We start from the raw sequence: 14,163 nt of genomic DNA on the forward strand, positions 1-14,163 counted from the left end.
TAGACACAGAAAAAACATTTGACAAAATCCAGTATCATTTAATTAAAGATAAAAACTTTAGGAATATCATTTGGGGGCAAATTTTTGATACAATTATAAAGTAAAGCAAGAAAGGTAAGTGTAAAATCAGAATTGTGGTTACATCTGTGCAAGGAAGGAAAGGAATGAAATTGAGGTGAAACACCCATGGGGCTTGAACGGTAAAATAATTTTTTCTTAAACCAAGTGGTTGATATACAATGTTTGTTATATTATTGTCCATTATACCTTACACAGATGTTATAAATATTTTTATATTTATTAAATTCAGTATTTAATAATAATAATTTTTAGATGTATTTTAGGGATGTTTCTAAAGATACATAACAGAAAGGCATTTATTTACTCAATTTACTGCTTTGGAATTCATAGCATTTGTGTATTGAAAGGCGAGCTCTTTGTACCAAGTATTCAGTTTTTTTAGAAAGGTAATGTGATAGTTTCTGTGAACAGAGGGAACTGTAATTTCAAGTGCCATTATCATGTGGAGTAACAGTGTGATTAGTGCCAAAAAGCAGAAAAATAAATATAAAGGAACTAAAACCCCAGTGATCAGTCACATATGACTGGTTCATTAGAGAAAGACAAAGAGGTATATTTAGCCTACCAATCATTTTTTCTTACTACATTTGCACCATTCACTACTCAAAATGTAAGTGATTTTATATTTATTTCAAACAGTTGTGCCATGTTTTGATCTTTACTTAGACCTTTATTTAGATTCTGGGGAACGCAAACCATGTTTCTCATAAACACAGACTCCAGTCTTCTTGCCCTACCCCTTTGTTGCCAGAAACGTATCTGCAGATTGCACCATAGAATTTTACAATGTTTATACACATTTATGCTACACCATTCATATAACCATATGTGTACCACAGTGAACATTTGTCCCATACATTAGTCTAGAATCCGTCGCTGACTGGAGATATCACAAATACTGCTTCCTTTCCTTACTCTACATATATTACATTCATTAATTCAGCAAATATATATGAGTACCTAAAAGGTTCCTAGGCATGAAAACAAAGGCATATGCCCTCCTTAAGGTGTTTATAATTTAGTATGGAACAGACACACACACACACACACACACAAAAAATTGGACACTTACAAATTACTTTGGTCCATAAGCTCAGCCTAGAAGGAAAAGAAGGGGTACTGGGACACGACGACATTTGGGAAGGGTTTTAAAGCATGTTTGGCAGGCAACAAGAGACTGGATGGATGAGCTATCATTATAGTCCAGAAATAATCATATGTGCTATTTGTATATCATACAGATGCATTAAGTTGTATGGCCTGTTCAAAAACATACTCCTGGTGTGTCAGAGTCCAGAGGATCTGGCCAAAATGGTGAGATGTGAAAAATCATCATCATCCATTTTTGAGCACCTACTTGTGCATGGGGTTGCCGTAAGTCAGGGGCTGACTGGACAGCAGCAAACGACAACTTCTACCACTTCCATGATGAGTTTTTACATCTTATAAGTTGCCTCATTGTATGAGATAGAGGGCATTATGTACATATTCCAAAAAGTTTAATAAGCTTGAAAAAGATCAACTCATTCTCACACATATAATTAACATCAGAATTCAGGTCTGTTTAACATCAAAGCTTGAGTACTTATACCCTTTTCAGGCTCCTTCCTTGCTATGACTTAAAAGGTGTCCCAGATGCTAAAAGTTGTCTTTGCTCCTCCTAGGGAAATTGGTTCAAGTGCTCAGTTACCTAAAACCTCATTGTTTTTGTGAACCATTAGGTCCATATAACCTACTCTGTTCCAAAGCAGCCTCTTCTTACCTTTATTTTACTAAACGTCACAAAACGTGGTATCAAACATGTTATGGCTTGTGTCTCCTCGTTAGATCCCAGGGTTGAGAATCTGATCCTTTTGAGAAAGACAGTGTTCATTGAATGGATTAAAAACAAATGAATTCATGAACTTAAAGAAATGAGTTAGTTTTCCCAATATGAACTAAAGACAATACTATAAGATCATATGAAAATTATTAGATTTTCCTAATTTCAGATTTGAGATCTCCTAAGGTTCACAGAAGAATAAAGGGAATTTTTAAGAGATCTTTGAAAAGCTGTGAGTATATGAATATAGTCAGATAGTGATGATGAGAATGGGCCCTTCATTTTCAGCCTCTGTCACCCTGGCTGGGAGATGGACTGTGATATTAGGAGGAAATTTCAGCTTCTGGGTTCTGATTAGCTTATTGTCAGAGCAGGAACCTATCCATGGAGGAGCCTGGCGCTTTTGGGGACGCTTGCTAAAAGGGGTGGCGAGGTGAACTTTTGTACATTATCTTGTACTAATTCCCTCACTCCTTTTCCAGCAAAAGTCCTGTTTTTTGTTTGTTTTCTTTTCAGAGACGGAAAAATTTTTCAACAAATGCAAATTAATGATGCTGAAAACTCAAAAAGTCTCCCTGAGGAGAAACAGTATGCCAAATAGTCATTGATATAAGAGAACACTGTAAATTGACGCAGTAATAGTTCCTGGAGGCTAAGGGGAGAACTTAATTTGCAACATGAAACAGTTTTGCAGTCCTTAGAAATTCTGGACATCAATCAGTGGTACAGAAATTGATCTGCTAAAGGAGAGAAAAATTGATTCTTAATATTGGCAACTACATCAAATTTTTTTTTTTTTTTTTTAAGTTCTGAAGGAACAACTCTTGGAAACAAGTTTATTAATCATTAAGGAATTACTTGATATTTAGTTTCCTAGAAAACTATCCTAAGAGAAGTGTTTCTGGCCTTATTAAATCCTATAGTTTTAGTGTGTCAAATATCACCTTAAAAATAGCAGTCTTTATTATGTCTAAGACACAGAAATCAAAAATTAAATGAACTAGAGTTGTCTGTAAAAGACATGCATTGCATCACATTTTACAGTGCTGCTTTGCATGAAAGTATCTCCATATGAAGTAGTGGGAATCTGAAACATTTGCATATTTCCCATTTGTGACATACTGTTGGCATTCTCAAAAAGAATAACTGTAGCTGATGGCAATTTTTATCTGAAGAGATTTGTGCATGTTAGCAATATACCATCTTCTGTCAACATAAGAAGAGCATATGGGGCCCATTAACTCACCAAATCTGCCACTGTTCTGCAAATTTTTATTAAGCGGACGCAGTCTGTAGTAGTCACTTACAGAATGCGTATCAAATGCTATCGGTAAGCAAGGGGATTGTTTTTCCCCTAGTGAGAAGGCATTGGAAGTGTTTAAGAAAGCTTGACAAAAGAATAAAACACTTTAAGTGATCACTATATTAATATACACGTGTCCTACTGGGAAGCCAATTCATGTAAGTATTATATGCACTTTAATGTTTGCCACTAACAAGTTCTCGGAATGCCATCTTTTATATAGATTTTTCCCCGTTTTTTCTTTATTTGTGGTTCCTCTCAATTCTAACAGTGAAGCTGGTTGAAAAGAAGTCAAAAGACACCAACACACCCTGTGTTTGCCTACGCTTATTTTTAAAAGGTACCTTCAGTGCTGAGCAGTTGTAATTAGCTTCAAAGGCCTACAACCAGGATAACTAGAATACAGGCCATCAGGCTGCTGTGTTTCTTCAAGTCTGCCTGGATCAGAAAATAACAAACATCCAGAAAATAACAAACATCCAAGCTAAAGAATATCCTCTTATTAAGCATCTTACTATAATTAAGTCAAATAGTGTCCATCATCTTGTGTTGAATGTCAGGAAGCATGAGGTTAGTATAGAAATTTTGTTATCTATTTTTTTTTTTTTTTAAATAGGAGTCCCCATCGTGCTGCAGTGGTTAAGAGCTTGGTTCCTAACCAAAAGGTTAGCAGTTCAAATACACCAGCAGCTCCTTGGAAACCCTATGGGGCAGTTCTATACTGTCTATAGGGTCGCAATGACTTGGGATCGACTCTATGACAATGGGTTTGAGGTTTTTTTTTTTTTTTTTTTGGTTTGGTTTTGGATGACACAAACCATTAAGCACCTGGCTACTAACCAAAAGGCTGGCAGTTTGAATCTACTCAGAGATACCTCAGAGGAGAGGCTTGGCGATTTACTTCCAAAAGATCACAGCCACAGGAAAACCCTATGGAGTGCAGTTCTACTCTGAAACACATGGGGTCTCCATGAGTTGGAATCAACTCAATGGCAATTCTTGTTAATCTAAGTCCAGAGAACTCTCAAGAGGAGCAAGTCCATGGTGCCCTCTAAGTATTAAAACAGTCGCAGTAAAAATATCTGTGATTTCTATCTTTGGAAGGATACAAAACATTTCATTGATACTTCTTCAGTTAGGATAATCAAGAGCAAGTATGATCAGGGCTTGAGTAAAGCTGAAAGATAAGAATGAGAACATAATAAGAACTAAAAGAAACAAACCCAAACCCGTTGCCATCAAGTCAATTCCAACTCATAGCAACCCTATAGGAGAGAGTCGAACTGCCCCATAGAGTTTCCAAGGAGCTCCTGGTAGATTCGAACTGCCAGCCTTTTGGTTAGCAGCTGTAGCTCTTAACCAGTAGGTCACCAGGGTTTCCATAATAGGAACTAGAAACTTAAAAAAAAGAAAAAAAATTCTCAGCAGAACCAGAACAACAACCTGGTTCTTGCTCCATCAACACTCCTTTACCTGATGCTTTTAGTTACGTTACTGCCTTGGAACAGAAGACCTTTCCTACGCCAGGCCCAGCTCATTTTTTAATCTCTTGTAAATGAGCCCTTTGTTTCAAATGACACACCTGTCTTATTCATAGTGCTCCCATTCCTATGGCTATGCTATCTAAATATTATGCAGTGAAACAACCAGACTTAAGCTCTAGCCCCAAGAGATAACTTTACAGTAGCTCTAAGGTAAAGTGAGTTATAAAGGATGTTGAGTATTAATTATAACACTTGTCATTTAAAAAAAAAAAACTTCGTGGTGTGTATAATTTTACCTCATTTTCTCATTTGCTGCTGCTATTTAAATTGCTTCTCAGCACTAAGCATGTATATAAAAGATGATTGTTCCCAATTTAACCTTTGAAATAAAAGTATTCTATTAGTTAAGTCATTACAGTTCCCCCTCTTTTCTATTATGTTTATTCATTTATCTTCTGCCCTAAAGATAGGCATCTGTGTTACTGAATATTCTGGAAAAAGACCCCTAATTTTTGTGCCTATCACTCATTTGGATTTTCAGCAGTTTTTTTAAATAGTTTCTGTTAGCATTCTACAGAATTTCACATTGTCAATTAAAATAACAAGCATTTCTACTAGAAATCATAGGCAGCATTCAGCCAAAAAGTTAAGGACATACCACGTAAAATGAATGTGGGAAATTTGCACTGTTTAAATTGGCATAGTTTTCTGGGATAATGTAAGTCTCTTAAATAAATAAGGAAACCCTGATGGCGTAGTGGTTAAGTGCTACGGCTGCTAACCTAAAGGTCGGCAGTTCAAATCCACCAGGCGCTCCTTGGAAACTCTGTGGGGCAGTTCTACTCTGTCCTATCGGGTCGCTACGAGTCAGAATCGACCCGACGGCAACAGGTTTTTTTTTTTTTTTTGTAAATAAATAAACCAGACAAAACAACAGCAGCAAAAAACCCTGCCTTTGGACAAATTCCTCTTTCACAGTAGCTCATATTAAGACCATATAGCCTAAGTGCTGTATTTCCTTCAGAAGTGAGCCATTTTTCCACTACAAGATGAACTAGGAGCCAGGTAAACTGGGTGGCAGCGCTGGCCGTGAGTGCTCCGTGGTATGAGTCCATGAGATAACATTCGGGGAAGTGCCTAGTGCCCTACCTGAAGCGTGGTATGCTTTCTCTACTCCTTTAGAATCCCAGGCAAGTTAAATCATAAAGACCACCACCACCATCATCAAATTCACTACCTTCATCACTCTCACAGCCTTCATTTATCAGAAGTTTTTGTTTGTTTTTCAAATTGAGAATTATGGCCCTGTGCTAAGTGTTTTTCTATATTTTAAAAACTTAGTTCCTACAACTCCATGTCTATTGTTTTTATCTGAGTTTTCAACTTGGGGAAACAGGCTAAAAAAAAAAGCTTAATAAATTGCCTGGCAGCGGTAGGATTCAACCTACATCTGTCTCGTTACTAACCAGCTTGTTACTTTGCCTTTCTACCTAACTTTTCATTAATAATTATGATAATAATGGCTAATATTATTAAATACTGTATCAGCATCTAAGTACTTCGCATATATTTACACATGTAATCTTCACCACAAACCTATGAAGTAAGCAATATTATCCTAATTTTATGTATCAGGAGATGGAGGCACAGAGAGTTAAAGTAACTTGTACATAACTAGTAAGTGCCTGAGCCAGGATTTTAACTCAGACAGATGGCTCCCCATCTGTGAAATGGGGATGAATAATTTAGTTTGAACCCATTAGAATTCTAGATTTCTGAACATGCTAAACAAAATTACAGCTAACACTTAAGATTGCTCACCACAGAAAGATTTTTATTAATAGCATATATTCAAGTGAAAAAGATAATAGTTCTCTAGCATAGTTTGTCAGGTGTTTTCTTATAATTACCTCATACTACTGATTATCCTTAAAATTTCTCAGATAGCAACTCTTCCATAACTCCTATCACAAATACAGTGGCATGGTTTAAGATCTGGCTCCTCCACTTACAAGCCGTGCCTAGTTTCTTTCTCCATAAAGTAAGAATAAAATAAGACTCTATCAGCCCAGTTCGCTGTGAGGATTAAATGAATTAATCCATCTGAAGGGCATAGGACAGATCCTGAATATTACAAGTGCTCAATAACTATTAACTGCTATCATCATCTTCATTTTCCCAATGTTTCTATATGTACTACAGATTTCACTGTAAGTTTTTTGAGACCTGGGAAAGACAGAATTTGACCCATATCCTAGTAAGTAATAACTTACCTCCCAGCTGGAAATACAAAGAAAAGTCTAACAAGATTTTTAACTACTTCATAACAGGAAAGTGCTTTTACTTAGAAAATAAAGAAATAGCTTAGGAAAGGACGGGTAGGTGGGAATGGGAAGATCTATTTACAGTAACTGGGTCAATTAAAAATGACTGAATGTTGCAAGTAGCGCAAGGAAAGACGCACTGCTCCGAGGCCAATCTACTGTTGGGGAAATGGAGGAGGCCTCACCTGGCTTCCACTTCCCTTGAGAACCAGAGTGTTATTGATGAACATAAAAAATGGCACATGGTGAGCAACAAACAGCTGTCGTCGAATATTGAAATAAGAATCCATGCAGTGATGCTTAAGGATTAAAAACTTTGCATCTACATTCACGAGGAATATTGGTCAAAAGTTTTTTTTATAATGCCTTTGCCTCATATTGGTATCAGGGTAATAATAGCCTCATAGAATGAGTTGGAAAATATTCTATCCTCTGAATTTTGGGGGAAGAGTTTTTATAGAATTGGTATTATTTCCTCCTTAAATGTTTGGTAGAATTCACCAGTGAAGCCATCTTGGCCTGAAATTTTCCTTGTGGGAAAGTTTTTAACTACAAATTATTATTATTATTTTTTAAACATAGGTGTAGGATATTCAGACTATTTCTTTGCATAAGCTTTCTTCATCCCGTGTCTTTCAAAAATTTACCCATTTCATCAGAACTACGTTAATCTAGGATTAATTGTTCCCAGCTACTGAGACAAGACCTTACTTTGTACTCTAACCCATTCCCCTAGTTATGAAGTTTTCCACTCTGGTTGTTATGAATAGGTCCCGGGTGAACATGAGGTGCTGTTCCTTTCCACTTGTGAGTAGTTCTTTTCTTGGCCTTGGGTAGTTTCCTCATACTCAACTGATACATGAGGGGATTCTCTCCAAATCTCAGAATTCTTTCCATATAGCTCTCACCTCTTCAGTACTCTGCTCTGCAAACCCTGTGGACTTTGGCTTCCCTGAACTCCTAGATCCATGTCCTATAAGCTAAGGATATTGCCAGAATCTGCCTGTGTTCACCACAATCTGGAAACTCTCCAGGGAGTAAGCTGGGGGAATCGTAGTGTTCACCTTGCTTCCCATCTCTTGGGAGTCACTGTCCTTCATTGCCTGATGTCTAATGTCTTCAATGCCACTGTTTCACATATTTTGTCAATGTTTTAATTGTTTTGAGGGGAAGTGTAAATCTGTTCCCTGTTTCTCCATTTTACCAGATACAGAAGCCCAATTACTGAGTATTGAATATATTTTTTGCTGTTATGCTCAGAGTTTTATTATATATTATACATCTTTAGACCTATGCGCTTAGTTTCTCCTTTTGGGGACATGGAAACAACAACCCAGTTAAAAGAAATTTTTGAAAATGAAAAGCGAATGAAATTTTATTTATAGATGCCCTAATAAACATGTATTTCTTCCTAGCTGTCTTTAAAATATCCAATAAAAAAAATGAGTTACCTAAAGTAGGCTGGGAGAAAATTTCTCAAATCTTTGCCAGTAAAGGATTTAACTTATTATGAATCTATATTAATTTATTGTTCAAAAAAAATGGCTGATTTACAAGCAGGTTTGATCCTTGTCTCTCTTATTTCTTCTCCTCAGTGCCAGATGAAAGCAACGTCCATTCATTGGCTGGACACAAATCGGGTAAGAAATACCTTGTAACTTACTTTATATGCCCTTCCTGGAAATCACTGGCTGTGTCTGAGTAGCAGTTGGAACCCCTTTCCGTCTACTAGTCACTGAAAGGCTTGCTAATTAATACATGAGATTTCTCTGACTTCCACAAAGATGAATTATTGCTTGGCTCTGTGTACAGTGGCATAATGTACGCTGACTCAAAGTGTTGAGAGGAAAGAATAAAGGTTTCCAAAAAAATAATTTAAAAACCAAAATTGTTAAACCTGTATGCCAGCTGAACACTTAGGACAAGAAAAAGTGTAAAGAAAACACAAGATGATATACACATTAAAGCAAGCAGAGTCAAAATTTCCAGAATAAGAAAGATATGTTCATTTCTTTCTCCTCAGAAAAGAATAGTGTTTTGCCTGTCATCACGGGAGCTTATGCAGAACTGACTAGTTTCTATTTCTTTAGATTCATGAATGAGCTCCCATAGGTTCCTTAGAGACTCGGCAAGGATCACTACAGGTTCACTGGGTCTTTCTCTGACACATTTAAGGTATCTTCAATCTGAAGATCCAGGCTTTTCCTTCATTACCAAGTGGCCTGCCTTCTATACCTTTGCCCTTCCTTCTTCATCATTTTCTAACAGTTGAAAACGCTTAAAACTATTAAGCTACTAAATACTGCAGTATCCCTTTCCTCTAGGAGTTCATAATTTTGCTTGGGGCTTGGCGGGGTGGGGTAGTGGGGAGATATCCATTTCACTCTTAGAATTGCCATTCCAAACAACAGAAGGGTTGTGATTTGTTGGCGTCCTTCTGTTTCTGAGACAAAGAAGTCTTTCCCATCACCAAGCATCTCCTGTGTTTATGTGCCAATTATGTTTTCAGCAGTAAGTGGCCTTGATGCCTCATTACCTCCATCATGTTCCAGGGCAAGATTATATTTTTTCTTTTCTTCTTTCTCCAGATTCTCTAGTGATAACAGCAGGAAAGGGTTGGTTCACAACTCTTAGATTTTTTTTTTTTTCCTGTTCCTCCTAATAAAGTGCCCAAGAGGTTAGATCACTGGGAAATAAAAGATATCTGTGGGAGTGATAAATTGCCACATGCTGCTTGTTCTCGTCATCCTCTTCCATTAAACTCTCTACTACTACAAATACTTTTAGGAGCCTGAAGGAAGTTCTCATGTCCAAGGAAACCGAAGGATAGCCTGTATTGTTTCCATCTTAAACGTGTGGTACTGTTTGTAGTTCTCTTACTCATGTTAATATCTGAAGATGAATGACCTTTTATGTACTGGGGCAGGCTTCAAGGCAAAAAGTTCAAGTGGTTTTTAAAAATATGTATCAATTTGGTTTTAGAAAATGAGCAAATAATAAAATGTTCTGGCCTTTTCCTGGAAAGCAAATCTTAGTCTTGTCTTAGTCAACTTCTAAGCAAATTATTTGTTAGCCAATAGCTAGAAGTTATTTTTACTCTTTTTAAATGAAAGCATTATCATTTTAGTATATTGCTATAATATTTTAGGTTAACTTGAATGATCTGTTTTTATAGTGTGGTATAAAAATATTAGTAAAGAATTAGTCTAAGCACAAAACTGAAAATAATCTTCCAATTTAAAAATAATATATCAAAAATTGCATGATTTTAGAGCTGGCAGGCAGGTTAATTATAAATCCCACATTGAGGCTCCACTTTAGCTGGTAGATAGAAATAGTACCACTGGTCTTTGTATCATGTGAACCACCCCTTTTGAAGACATTAGATGTTTTAAAGAATATTTTGGATACTAGTTTGCTGTTATTTCAACATTCTCTCCCTTATACTTTTAAATTTTTTCATATTCTATCAAAGTACTGGAAACCCTGGTGGTGTAGTAGCTGAAAGCTGTGGCTGCTAACCAAAAGGTCGGCAGTTCAGATCCACCAAGCACTCCTTGAAAACCCTATGGGGCAGCTCTACTCTGTCTTATAGGGTTGCTGTGAGTTCAAACTGACTGGACGGCAACAGTTTTGGTTTTTTGGTCTTATCAAAGTACGATTGAGTTTTTTACTGCTCATTTGTGAGACAGTGCATGTCTGTGTTAGGTGCCATCAAGTTGCTTGCAAGTCATAGTGACCCTATGTTCAACAGAACGATACACTGCCCAGTTCTGCCATCCCTACAATTGTTGTTGCAGCCACAATGCAGATGCTGAAAAACAACTAGGAACTTGATAACTGGAGTAAAACTGGCAAGCAATAAGATTCCATCACCTCAAATTATACACGTTATAGTTAATTCAGATGAGAGCATCCTGTAAAACATTACAGACAATTCTGACAAGATAAAAAGCAACATTAAAGACAAATATGCGACAGTGGTTATGAATTTATACACTCCAATAATATCCCCCCCCCCCATTTTTTTACATTTATTTCTTTTGGAAAATTAGTCTGTGTTCTAACGGTTCTCAGGAACTCATCCCTCACACAAAATGTAACTCCCTTCTAAGTGCTGGACTTATGTAGAGAGATTTCTCATTGGGCTTTGGTGGTGGTGGTAGTGGCAGCAGAGGGTCAAGGGTTCTTTAGATGCTGGTGGCATCTTCCAGTTACAAAATCATTTTTAAATTTGTTCAATCTATAGCTATCGTACAAACCTGCCACAGGCAGTCTACGGCCACTAAGCAAGTTACTGGTTTGAATTCTAGCTTGTAATGTTCTATGATCATACTTGCCGCACCGGTGTTAAAAGGGGCCACTCAGCTGTTGCGCTATCCTTTCGCTTTGTCCAAACCTTCACCCCAGATTATTTGCGTAAAGATGTGCCATCTCTTTTGCTAAGAAGAAAGAGTTTCTACCTGTGTTTCTTTTTAATTATAGAAATGTGGGCAGCTTTCATTCTCTCCCAGCCCAACACAAAGTTAAACAAATTAAATTGTGGGTGCTGACCTAAATATATCATCCATCCTTTTATTCAGGGTGATATTAAACATTTTAATAAATTCGTTTGAGTTAGACTTTCTTCCGAGTCAGCTATTTAGTGTGTAGAGAACCATTCTGTGCCAACCTACATGTGTTGGTCTGGCTTGGGTACCTTCCAAAGTTGTGACAGTATTCTTGGCACTCTTTCCTTGGCTTAATTTTGAAACGGTTGATTCCTTGGAGCTTGGGTCAAATCAAAGGCCCAGGTAAGATAAATCTTTCTAACATTTTTTGGCCCAAAAGGTAGACTTTTCCTCCCTCTTTCAGGAATCAATCTAGTATTCTTGAGATTCCTCTAACGACCTGTTTCAGGGGCTTCCCCTGACAGTTCGTTATATCTCATTCCCTTGCCAGGGAAGAGGGCAGGCTGATTTTCCTGTTCATAATTTTTCAGGGTCCTCCTCCTTGTATGAATGGTGTCTATATCTATGGACTGATGAAATCCATCTAGAGAAGTTAGAAATCAAATGCATTTTGTTTGGTTCCTTTAAGAAAAATCCCAAGTTTCAGAGAGTTTTAAAAAACCTGAACATGTTTTTGACCTCATTCCCTGACTATCCCACTAATCGAATTCTGAAAAAACTCAAATACTAGCATTGCAGGAAATAAAACAGCAAAAACTTATATTTTAAACAATAAAGCTGTTGTTTAAAATGACTTAAATATTCTGAAAGAACTAGAATCCAGAGAAATTGACATCAAATTTGGCATTGCTTTTTAAAAAAAAAAAAAAATTATGCTTTAATTTTGACTATACTCAGAGCCATAAAGTATGTCTGAGAAGGAATATTTTTTCAGTAGTTCAATGCTACTCTGCATTCAGATAGAAAGGACTTATAAATTTTACTTTTTTTTTTTTCCACTGTGTCTTCCTTTTTTTTTTTGTTGTTTTGATTTACTGCTTGGAACTGTTTTAATATGTATTGACTGTCTGCAGAGATCTTTGCTGACCCAGCTCTTTAAGATGATGCAGTACTAAAGAAAGCCGATGAGTTCCTCTTTATGAGCTCTGACATATTAATTAGCAAAATGGACTAAAAAGCTTTCCTATTTCTATTTTAATTTCTTATATTCTCAAACACCTGTCTATATAGCTGTAAAACAGGCAAGTCTGTAAAAGTAATGGTTGACAGTAAGTCTAGACCTTTTCTGTGACAAGTTTATCAATTAATGAGCAAGTACTCATTACCATCTAGGGTGATTTCTCTATACTAGATACCTTGCAGCTACCAAATATAGTTGGCATCCTACACATTTTACTGATGAAGTTCAGAGCATTTAAGTATTTGGTCTCTCTGCTGGTAATTAGTGCAGTTAGGATATGAATCTATATAGTTTGTGGCAGAGCCTACACTTTTGACCAAGTCATGCTCCACCAATGTGTGCCTACTGCCTCATAGTCCCAGAAACTGAGAGAAATATTGGCTAAGACACAGTCCTTACCTCTAGTCCTATATGGAAGTCATAACACACACATCAGGAAATTCAATAAATTCTTATCTACCTTTTGTAATCTCAGCCAGCTGATCAAGGAACAGAATAAGTATAATTCCTCTAGCTGACTACTATAATGAGTAGTATAAGAGGGATAATTAGTCTGATAATTCTTGCCTTTGTTTCTCTGCATACATATGTGCGTGTGTGTGCGTATATATGTATGTGTATGTATATATGTGTGTGTGTATATATGATTATGTGGGCCAAGTTGAGAGACTTGAGAAGGTATGCGTGTGATATGCATGTGGTGTGTATAAATCATAATTATCCTTGTAGCAAAGGCAGATATTTTAATATGCAAGTTGCTAAAGTGGCAGACCTTACATTCTGCTCTAAATTCTGCTCCAAATGTGCGAACTACAAATCTAGGGTATTCAAATTCAGCCCAAGAATTTCTGGAGCTTTGCAAAAGAATAGAGGTCTTTAAAACATAAAGTGACTGCACAGTCACTTTAATATAAGACCAATGAGCTATTAAATGGCATTTCATAAATTTTGTTGAGTCCTAATATTACATACCTTTATACAGTATCTAAATTAAATATGCATGTAAATTTTGGAACACAAACCGTGCTAGTGTCTCATATATGAGTTTTCTAATTAGATTGCTCTTTTTTATGACTTTTTATTCTTATCCTTGATGAGGAACTAAAATCTTGGAGTTAGTGGCTAGTATACTTTAAGTCTCCTCATCAACGGGTTAAGGTAATACTGCATGATAATATATTTGGGCAAAAGTCTTTATTGGGTGCTTTCTAAGGTTTTGTCATTTGTTACGTTACATTAGCTCTAGGCATAAGAAATGTGTTGGTTTTCCTCACGCTCCAGCTTTGGTTTACATTTCTATGTGATTCGGGAAGTTATAAAAAATGAGCAATATGTCTAGGGTTCTTCCTATACAAACTTGATTATGAAACAGCCCTGGTATTTCCTGTGTTGCAGAACATTACAAAATACGGTGGTATCTACAATTCAACGAATCAAAACGAATTAGAAAGAAATATATCAGTCTTTTTACAAATGAAGTAAGATTCTTCGTATTCTAATATAGTGTCAACTTGTATA

The 14,163-nt window shown here is 36.5% G+C and overlaps 1 protein-coding gene across 11 annotated transcripts in view; it reads left to right on the forward strand.

Moving 5' to 3' along the window:
• The window catches only part of PARD3B (par-3 family cell polarity regulator beta), a 1,165,226-nt gene that overhangs the window by 774,926 nt on the left and 376,137 nt on the right, over nucleotides 1–14,163 (forward strand). For all 11 annotated transcript variants that reach the window (XM_049888916.1, XM_049888918.1, XM_049888913.1 and 8 more), the window contains one exon: nucleotides 8,610–8,654. In XM_049888916.1, the coding sequence (XP_049744873.1) occupies nucleotides 8,610–8,654 (45 nt within the window). The remainder of the gene's footprint in view (nucleotides 1–8,609; nucleotides 8,655–14,163) is intronic.

This window comes from Elephas maximus, chromosome 6 (genome assembly GCF_024166365.1).
Source record: "Elephas maximus indicus isolate mEleMax1 chromosome 6, mEleMax1 primary haplotype, whole genome shotgun sequence".
NCBI classification, from domain to species: Eukaryota; Metazoa; Chordata; class Mammalia; order Proboscidea; family Elephantidae; genus Elephas; species Elephas maximus.